At 44.6% G+C, this 10,063-nt stretch overlaps 1 protein-coding gene across 2 annotated transcripts; it reads right to left on the bottom strand.

The window, feature by feature from the left end:
- Nucleotides 1-302: 302 nt before the first annotated feature.
- Nucleotides 303-9,857, bottom strand: cd68 (CD68 molecule). 2 transcript variants are annotated; one of them, XM_054733753.2, is made up of 7 exons: nt 9,698-9,857; nt 8,484-8,905; nt 8,045-8,170; nt 7,311-7,380; nt 6,646-6,828; nt 1,870-2,025; nt 303-411 (listed from the first exon to the last, which is right to left on the bottom strand). In XM_054733753.2, exons 1-6 carry the CDS (start codon nt 9,744-9,746, stop codon nt 1,886-1,888), a joined length of 990 nt encoding a protein of 329 aa, XP_054589728.1. In that variant the 5' UTR covers nt 9,747-9,857; the 3' UTR covers nt 303-411; nt 1,870-1,885. The 2 variants fall into 2 exon arrangements, with proteins under 2 accessions (XP_054589728.1, XP_015813690.1); XM_015958204.3 differs by lacking the exon at nt 303-411 and having other exon boundaries at nt 1,648-2,025.
- Between the last annotated feature and the right edge of the window lie 206 nt (nt 9,858-10,063).

Below are 10,063 nucleotides of genomic sequence, written 5' to 3'. Positions count from 1 at the left end.
GTCTGGCTAATTTCAAAACCTTGTCCTCCGTGATTATTATTCTATAATAATAATTAAATCACAACAATATAATTATTATATTAGTGTCATAAAAACATCACACAGACCTTAACACAACAAATAAACACAACAACATTTAGAAACATTAGATTTTATTTGCCAAAACAGCTAATAACAAGCTTCTGTCCCTCTTGTTGGTACTGCTACATGATGGACACCATGTGAAGGTGAGACCAGGCTAAACTGTGAATGGAAAAGTCCTTTTTGGAGAAAATGACCTGACTCAATAAGCACAGACAGAATGCGGTTACTATGGTTGTATTTAGTCATTATATGTAGTCTTCAGTAACTTTTCCTTCATGAGAAACAGACAGTGATGCCACAGAGGTACCAGAGAACAGCATCATCAAGCTAAGAGATAAACAAAAACAATAGTCATCAGTGCAGTTAATGAATATTAATCAATAATCACTTCCAAATCTCTTCATTATCCCTTTAAGTTGATTACAAACACAATCAAGGTAAATCACTCGTACTGTTAGTGCAAAAGTGAACAACACCAAAACACACCCTGACTAAAGAGACATTTAAATCTATGGTACTGGATTTGTCTGTTGGACCACATACACGTCAGCCTGATGTGGGCTAAGGCCAGATCATATCAAAAGGTGAAAATGTGTCTGCATTATACATGTTTTCTTAACTAAAAACAGAGTAAAATGTTACCTGATCACTACGAAGTGTTTATTTTCTTTGGGAGAAACAAACTTCAACAATAAAAATACAGTAACTCACCTTTCAACGCCTTTGAGAATATGAATTTAAAACCAGGTGGCCACAGGCTGTGTGTGTGTGTGTGTGTGTGTGTGTGTGTGTGTGTGTGTGTGCGTGCGTGGGTGCGTGCGTGCGTGTGTGGGTATGTATATATGTATATATGTATATATGTATATATGTGTGTGTGTGTAAATGAACATGTGTGTGGGTGTACATGTTCTTATGTGTTTTTAGGTATTTTTATTCTCGTTTATTGTGGTTGTTGTATGTTTTAGAGAGCGAACCTCTACCGAAGACAAATTCCTTGTAAATGTACTTATACTTGGCCAATAAATCTGAAATCTGAAATCTAATTCAGAAATGGCCCTTGAACCAAAGGCTCGTCTCTAACTTCGCCTAACCTCTGGATGTTTGCAGCAACTGAGACACCAACAGACACGGAGGAGACCCACGTCAGACGCCACAGGGCTCAACAGCATCTGGATCTCTTCTTTTTGGCAGTTTTCTTTGTGAATTGTTTAAAATAAAAATAAGTTTAAGGAGACAAAGATCCACTCAATGTTATTCACACGAGTCACTGTTCTCGTTACTATTAATGACTAATATGCACACGTTGTAATCTGTTGACATGGGCTGATCCTGATCACCTCAGCCTGACCTTCCTAATTCGTATAAACCATTTGGATGGGTAGTCGGTGTTTGTCTTTGGGTGAATAGAGAACGATAATAATATGTACCAGGTTTTTTCCCATTCAGTTTTGATGGATCAGTGTCGATTTATAAAGCTGACTACAGGCCTAATCCGACGATATTAATGGATAGACTTCTATATATTCAGTATTGTGCCTGAGTGTGCACAAAAACTGGACCGAATGTCTCTGAACATTTATTTTCTGAGTCTTTACAGAGTTTGATCTCAACAATTTGAAAAATATCTAAAAATTTAAAAATAAATTTAATGTTACTTGTAGTTGGAAGTCCAACAAATGCCCTGGTATTAAACAAGTTTAGCATCAGTAAATGACAAAAACAACACCAGAAACCTGTCAGGGAAGACCTCAGTGGAAGTTCCTTAGCCCCATAAATTTCCCAGACCTTTAGTTGACCTTCCTCACAGAGACTGGTAACCAGCCGCTCTTCTTCTGCGGCCCAGCAGGTACACCACCAACACAATAACAATGAGCACCAGCAGGGTCACTCCCACCGCGATGGCGACACTGTAATCAGAGCGATCTGCAGGACAGGGGTCAGCTGGAAAACAAGGAGTACACAAGTAAGTGGACTGTTTGGACACAACCGTTTTATGAAGACTGATACATGAAAGAATTCTGGGTCTCCAGTGGGAACCACTCTTACACCCAGCCTTTCACTTCACAGTTGTCTCCGTTTGTAATTTATTCTCATACATATTCTCATCTCCAGCTGACAACTGTGGACATGGATGTAATTTGGGGGGGGGGGGGGCAGGGGGGACATGGCCCCCCCACTTTTTCCAAAGTCAAGGTTTGACCCCTGCACTTTTTACCATCCAAAAACAATATTACGCTATATTAAATTGACACTGGTTGAGCTCTAGGACCAAGCGGAAAACAACTGTTTGTGTTGAAGCCTGTTTCCCATTAGAACATACTGTAAAGACCCCCCCCCCGTGTCCCCCCACTTCTAAAGTGATAATTACGTCCATGGCTCTGAAACCAGTTAGAGGCGTTATTTTCTACTTTTTAAAATCATATTCATAATTTAAGAAATAACAACTCATGCAGATTACAAGGAAACAGAGTTGCACACATGCTGTTCACAGCCCTGGCCCCACCATAAGATCTTCATCACTTATCATCGTATCTTCTGGTCCAACAGCTGAGAAAGATTATTGAGAGTAGAAGAAGCAGAAGCATGTTAGCCATGTTGCCTGAAATGTTCTTCAAACGCTGATGGCTACCAGTAAATTAAATGTTTTGACCATCAAAAAAAAAGAATAATTTGAAAAAATTTGAAAAATGTATCCATCCATTTTCTTCCACTTATGTGGAGTCGGGTCGCATGGTCAGCAGCCTAAGTCAAGAGGCCCAGTCTCCTCTCTCCCCAGCCACCTGAGCCAGCTCTTCCGGGGAATCCCAAGGCGTTCCCTCGCCAAGGACATAGACCCCCCAACATGTCCTGAGTCTCCTTTTAGGTCTCCTCCTGGTTGGACATGCACAGAAAAACGCCACCAGGGAGATGTCAAGGAAGCAACCTGACCAGATGCCCGAGCCACCTCAACTGGCTCCTCTCGACGTGGAGGAGCAGCGGGTCTACTCCGAGCCCCTCCTGAATGACCAATCTTCTCACCCTTTCTCTAAGAGAGAGCCCAGCCACCCTGCGGCGAAAACTCATTTCGGCCGCGTTTACCCGCGATCTCGTTCTTTTGGTCACTACCCAAAGCTCATGACCATAGTTGAGGGTAGGAGCGTAGATCGACTTTCTGGCCCTGCTCTTTTTTCACCACAACAGAAAAGAATGCTTTTGAAAAAAAGCATCCATCCATCTATCCATTTTTATCCGATTATCCGGAGTCGGGTTGCGGGGGCAGCAGCCTAAGGTGAGAGGCCCAGACTTCCCTCTCCCCAGCCACTTGGGCCAGCTCCTCCGGGGGAATCCCAAGGCGTTCCCTGGCCAGGTGAGAGACATAGTCCCTCCACCATGTCCTGGGTCTTTCTTTAGGTCTCATCCCGGTTGGACGTGCCCAGAAAACCTCCCCAGGGAGGCATCCAGGAGGCATCCTGACCAGAAGCCCGAGGCACCTCAACTGGCTCCTCTCGATGTGGAGGAGCAGCGGGTCTACTCCGAGCCCCTCCCGAATGACCGAGCTTCTCACCCTATCTCTAAGGGAGAGCCCAGCCACTCTTTGGAGAAAACTTATTTCGGCCGCTTGTATCTGTGATCTCGTTGTTTCTGTCACTACCCAAAGCTCATGACCATAGGTGAGGGTAGGAACGTAGATCGACCGGTAAAGCGAGAGCTTTGCCTTCTGACTCAGCTCTCTCTTCACCACGACAGACCGGTACAACGCCTGCATCACTGCAGATGCAGCACCAATCCACCTATCGATCTCACGCTCCAGTTTTCCCTCACTCCTGAACAAGACCCCGAGATACTTAAACTCCTCCACTTGGGGCAGGACCTCATCCCTGACCCGGAGAAGGCATTCTACCCTTTTCCGAATCAAGACCATGGTCTCAGATTTAGAGGAGCTGATTCTCATCCCAGCTGCTTCACACTCGGCTGTGAACTGCTCCAGCGAAAGCTGAAGATCACGTTCTGATTAAGCCAACGGGACCACATCATTTGCAAAAAGCAGAGACCTGATCCTCAGGCCACCAAAACGGATGCCATCCACACCTTGGCTGCGCCTAGAAATCCTGTCCATTAAGGTTATGAACAGAATTGGTGACAAAGGGCAGCCTTGGTGAAGTCCAACTCTCACTGGGAACGAGCCCGACTTACTGCCGGCAATGCGGACCAAGCTCTGACACCGGTCATACGGGACCTAACAGCCTGTATCAGAGGGCCTGGTACCCCATACTCCCGGAGTACCCCCACAGGGCCCCCTACAGGACCCCCCGAGGGACGCGGTCAAACTCCTTCTCCAAATCCATAAAACACATGTAGACTGGTTGGGCAAAGTCCCATGCACCCTCCAGGATTCCCCTAAGGCTATAGAGCTGGTCCAGTGTTCCACGACCAGGATGAAAACCACATTGCTCTTCCTGAATCTGAGGTTCAACAATCTGATGGACCCTCCTCTCCAGAACCCCTGAATAGACCTTACCAGGAAGGCTCAGGAGTGTGATCCCCCTGTAGTTGGAACACACCCTGCAGTCCCCCTTTTTAAATAAGGGGACCACCACCCCGGTCTGCCAGTCCAATGGGACTGCCCCTGATGTCCACGCAATATTGCAGAGCCGCGTCAGCCAACACAGCCCCACAACATCCAGAGCCTTAAGGAACTCCGGGTGGATCTCATCCACTCCTGGAGCCTTGCCACAGAGGAGCTTTTTAACCACCTCAGTGACCTCAGCACCAGAGATTTGAGAGGCCAACCCAAAGTCCCCAGACTCTGCTTCCTCACAGGAAGACGTGTCGGTGGGATTGAGGAGGTCATTGAAGTGTTCTGTCCACCGATCCACAAAGTCCTGAGTAGCGGTCAGCAACACACCGTCCCCACTATAGATAGTGTTGGTAGTGTACTGCTTTCACCCCCTGAGGCGCCGGATGGTGGACCAGAATCTCCTCGAAGCCGTACGGAAGTCTTGCTCCATGGTCTCACCGAACTCCTCCCATGCCCGGGTTTTTGCCTTGGCAACCACCCGAGCCACGTTCCGTTTGGACTGCCGGTACCCGTCAGCTGCCTCTGGAGTCCCACAGGCCAAAAAGACCTGATAGGACTCTTTCTTCAGCTTGACAGCATCCCTAACTGCCGGTGTCCACCAGCGGGCTCGGGGATTGCCACCACGACAGGCACCGACGATCCTGCGACCACAGCTTCGGTCGGCCGCCTCAACAATGGAGGCACGGAACAGGGTCCATTCAGACTCAATGTCCCCTGCCTACCCTGGAACATTTGGAAGTTCTGTTAGAGGTGGGAATTGAAGATCTTTCTGACAGGAGACTCTGCCAGACGTTCCCAGCAGACCCTCACAATGTGTTTGGGCCTGCCTGGTCTGACCGGCATCCTCCCCCACCATCTGAGCCAACTCACCACCAGGTAGTGGTCAGTTGACAGCTCTGCCCCTCTCTTCACCCGAGTGTCCAAGACATGCGGCCGCAGGTCAGATGAAACAACAAAGTCGATCATCGAGCTGCGGCCTAAGGTATCCTGGTGCCAAGAGCACATGTGGACACCTTTATGTCTGAACATGGTGTTCATTATGGACAATCCACGACTGGCACAGAAGTCCAATAACAAAACACCACTCGAATTCAGATCAGGGGGCTGTTCCTCCCAACCACACCTCTCCAGGTCTCACTGTCATTGCCCACGTGAGCGTTAAAGTCCCCCAGCAGAACGAGGGAGTCACCGGAAGGAGCGCTTTCCAGCACCCCCTCTAAGATCTCCAAAAAGGGTGGGTAGTCTGAACTGTAGTTTGGTGCATAAGCACAGACCACAGTCAGAACCCGTCCCTCCACACGTAGGCAGAGGGAGGCTACCCTCTCATTCACTGGGGTAAACCCCAACGTACAGGCACCAAGATGCAAGCATGGAAAATAACATTTTTATTTCTCAGTAAGATTGATGCTGACGAGAGAAAAGCAGATGCAGGCTCTCAGCTCCAGTTCTCCATCAGATGTTTCTCTGAGTTCATCAGAGAAGAAGCACATGAACATGCTCTGTGATGAAACGATTCAGACACACGAGTTGTTTCTCTAACAGCCTGAGCCCGGATAGAGAAGAACTGGAAGTAGCAGATGTCAGATATGTGGCTTGTTGGGCTTACCAGAGCCACAAGTCATATTTATCAGTTTCAGGTTTCTCAGGAGTATTTAAAATTAGAAATGTTCAGTAAAAGTGTTGAGGAAGTTGACTTAAATCAAATTAATTTCATTGGAATCTTATTTGATCTTGAAATAATAATAAGCTAATCGTGGCTGTTCTGATATGTGGCTTTGCAAAGCTCCACGTTTCTGTGTTGAACTTGCCTTTAAGGACCACATTTGGTCCCCATGAAAATGACTTTGACTCCTTTAAAGTAAAACATCATAAAATCACTAGAAGCCATAGAGGGCTCCAATGCAGCTGCTGCCTCAAATCCTGCAACACTTTCAACTCTTGTTTAGTTTGGTGTATGAACTGTGAACATCAAATGCCACCACCACTGGCTCCAGATCACTTACGCTTGCCAAAATCATTGCTAGAGAAGTTGAATGCTTGCATCTTGTTCTTCTCAACGCTGAGGTACAAGTTATTTCCCATGTAGATTGATTCAGTCTTGCAGGAGTAGGAATGCCCAATCTTTGCGGAGAACAGATGGAGCGAGCTGTTGCTGGCGGTGTATGGTGTATGGCCTGCACTGATTCCTGCAACAGTGTAAGCAAAGCATTGATTAAACTTAAAATTGTCATGAGATGTGATCACATGGAGCTAAACGTGTTAGACTGCATTGCTCTGAAGCTGGACTGGTTGTTACTGGCATCACTGGTTTACAAGAATCCTTACAGGTTGTGTCTATAAATAGATGAACATGTCCTCTCAAACTAGGAAGCTATGAGCTTTAAAAACCCTTTTGTTACTTTTGTCTTTATTTATTCAATGTTGAACATATTACATGTAATCACATCAAATACTGGAAACAACATGTTAAAAACATAAAATTTCCAATGGAACGGTTTGTAAATCAACCCAAGGGGCATTTGAAAAGTGGGCTGGCAGAAGTAATGGCCTACCCCGTCCTGTCCCAGTTTCCCAAGTGTCTAACTTGACGAACCCCATATGAAAATATTGGTGCATTAACACTGAAGAAGAGCCCAAAGATGTATCACTACATGAGTTTCAGACTTACCGGCATTCGTTAAAGGGTAATTCACGCTGAAGGAGAGAGAATCAACAAAGACCGTGCCATCAGCAACGCTCTGAGGAGCAGAAAGCAAAAGAAACCACCGCTCATCCACTTGTACTCAAAAACAAAAACGGTTTAATCAGTCACTCTTAGTAAATGATTGTTTTTGTTTTTTTAGAAAACTAAAGTATTTTATTTAGCACAGCCAAACAGGTTCTACGACTACTAGTATAGAAGTTTATGATGGAAGAAAGCCTGCCTGTCCAGTTTCACCAGTATGTGTTTAGACTGCTCATCCAACACAGTGAAAAAACTTACATCTACCCCGTGATTATCTTGTGATCATTGGAACAGTGAAGAGTTTAAATATTAGAGGAGTCTTCAACTATTGTACCTTAACTAATCTGCAACGGTGAACTGCTGGTGAGCTGGTAACACTGATTATTAACGTTCAGTCGAGGTGTTACTGGTCATCTGCTCACATGCATAAAAGCACATATCTGGAAACAATGACACACCAGCTCATGACACTTTTCCTAGTGATGTTCTCTTTCTTAAACTCTAGTTTCTACGAAATCATCAGCTAAGCACATCATTATCTGTCATTGAGACACTGAACTGTTGCTACCGGGATGTCACTCCCTTTCGCTGCTTGATCATCATAGAAACACTGGCTGATACCCCCATCACCCACACCATGGACAAGCACATGTCTCTGAAAAGGAATTAAAAGAAACCTTGTTGAAGTGGAAGGTGATTGAGCCCTGTTTGAAGGTAAGGGTGAGGTCGGCATTGGGTTTGGAATTGGAACAGTGTCCAGATGCACTGGTCTGCTTTGGTTGAATGGTGAAGTTACCAGTGGCCTAAAACATAAAACAGACAAAATGGTGTTTTTTTTAAAAGCTTGCCTCTTTTTCCATGCAGAATCAGCATTTATCACTCACACAAGGATGGAACAAACAGTTAGCTGTCATGGAAACAGAAATTTAACCCTCATAAAACACAAACCTGTCAATTTACTTTTTCAGCGCTCAGTGCTGAAATGCATTTAGAAATCCACGTTTACAAAGTTAAAGATCAATGGCTGTGCACAAGAATACTTAAATCTAACTGTTATAATAGAATTTAGCTCATAAATATTCTGAATGGGTTTGTTTTTGATTTAGTGGTACGTACCTTCTGTGAAACAAGTTGTATCTGTATTGCCATGGTAGCCATCAAGCAGAGCTTGCCATCGCTGGTCAGTACAGTGTAGTTTCCCACAGTCACATTGGTGGGGGGGGTTGGAGTAGGAGCTGTGGTGGTTGATATAGGGGTGGTAGTTATGGTTGTAGCCGTGGTGGTGGTTGCGTTTGTAGTTGTAGGGGTGGTAGTTATGGTTGTAGCCGTGGTGGTGGTTGCGTTTGTAGTTTTAGGGGTGGTAGTTACGGTTGTAGCCGTGGTGGTGGTTGCCTTTGTACTTTTTGGGGGGGTAGTTGCAGTTGTAGTGGTGGTGGTGGGTGGCTTTGGGATTTTAGTGGTGGTAGGTACGTTTGTGAATCCATGTGCTGGTGCCATAGATGAAGAAGGTTTGTATTTCTCTTTGGCCAATGAGAGGGCTTCAATGAAAAAGATAAACAGAAAACATTAGTAGCATTCATGCTTTTACTCACTCATTATCAAGTTGTGAGCTGTGAAATCAAGATGTCATTGCAACATGGGTCATTTGAGATTCTTTCAGTTTTGCAGTCATCAGACCTAACTAGTTAGCTGAGCCTGTTGGCTGGATGATGCAGAAGCAAAGTGGGTTAAAGAGAAAATAACAGATGTTTTAGAGTGAACTAGATTAAATCGGGCTTAGAGACCTTTTTGTTTGTGAATATGCAGAATAATTAACTAAACCATGAATTAAAACTGATGAACAAAACTTTGCAAAATAATTATTTAAAAGATGAATTAAAGTATAACACCAAATCATTTAAAAGCACGACTTAGCTGAATTTAAGTGAACCTGACATGACTAACAGATGTACCATAAATTTTTAGAGTGTAATAATACTGTTCTTCAGTACAAGTGCCAAAGCTTACTGGTCCTCTAAAAAAAACAGCTCTTATCTACCTCACCAGTCATGTGACTCAGACGGGTGAGACTATCGAAAGGCAGCAGATGTTTGTTTAAACAATCCAGGAAGTCATGGTATGTTTGACTGAGAACATTTCAAATCACATTATGTTACTACACCTACATACATATTACACAAACATCTATAAAATTAATTATAATACAGTTTTTACACAATAAAACTTGAACAATACATGTACAACCTATAATTGTAATGACTGACCACTAACTGTGTACAGTTGTTGGTACTTTTTGGTTAACTGAGTGGTTGAAGAAGACCGCTTCTTACCTGAAAGAGCACAGCAGGCCATAAAGATCAACACAACAGCTCTCTGCATGGTGGCAAGTCTCAGTTCACTTCTCAGTTCACTGCACCTTACACTGACTGGACTAAAGTGAAACAAAAGTGATTCACCTCCTCAAAATAAATACATGCCTGTGTCAAGTCAGCGCAGTAGAAGAGGAAGTGCAAACAGCGTTTCAAAAATAAAAGCACCAGTAAGGCATTTTAACATGAAAGTTTAAAACACACACACACACACACACACTCACACACATGCACGCACGCACGCACGCACACACACACACACACACACAAACAGCAGTTTCACTTTCACATGCATCGATGTTTAGTGATGGTAGAATGGAGGGGAGA

The sequence above is a fragment of the Nothobranchius furzeri genome, chromosome 3 (genome assembly GCF_043380555.1).
Source record: "Nothobranchius furzeri strain GRZ-AD chromosome 3, NfurGRZ-RIMD1, whole genome shotgun sequence".
NCBI lineage: Eukaryota > Metazoa > Chordata > Actinopteri > Cyprinodontiformes > Nothobranchiidae > Nothobranchius > Nothobranchius furzeri.
Note: the sequence above shows the minus strand (reverse complement) of the source record. Positions and strands in the feature narration are given on the sequence as shown.

Excerpts from the sequence above, each read along its gene's own strand:
- cd68 (XM_054733753.2), bottom strand. The coding sequence starts at position 9,746 with ATGCAGAGAGCTGTTGTGTTGATCTTTATGGCCTGCTGTGCTCTTTCA. Across the intron at positions 6,829-7,310 it reads TTACCCTTTAACGAATGCCG|GAATCAGTGCAGGCCATACA; the intron begins GTAAGTCTGAAA and ends ACACTGTTGCAG. Across the intron at positions 2,026-6,645 it reads TAGCAATGATTTTGGCAAGC|CTGACCCCTGTCCTGCAGAT; the intron begins GTAAGTGATCTG and ends CTTGTTTTCCAG.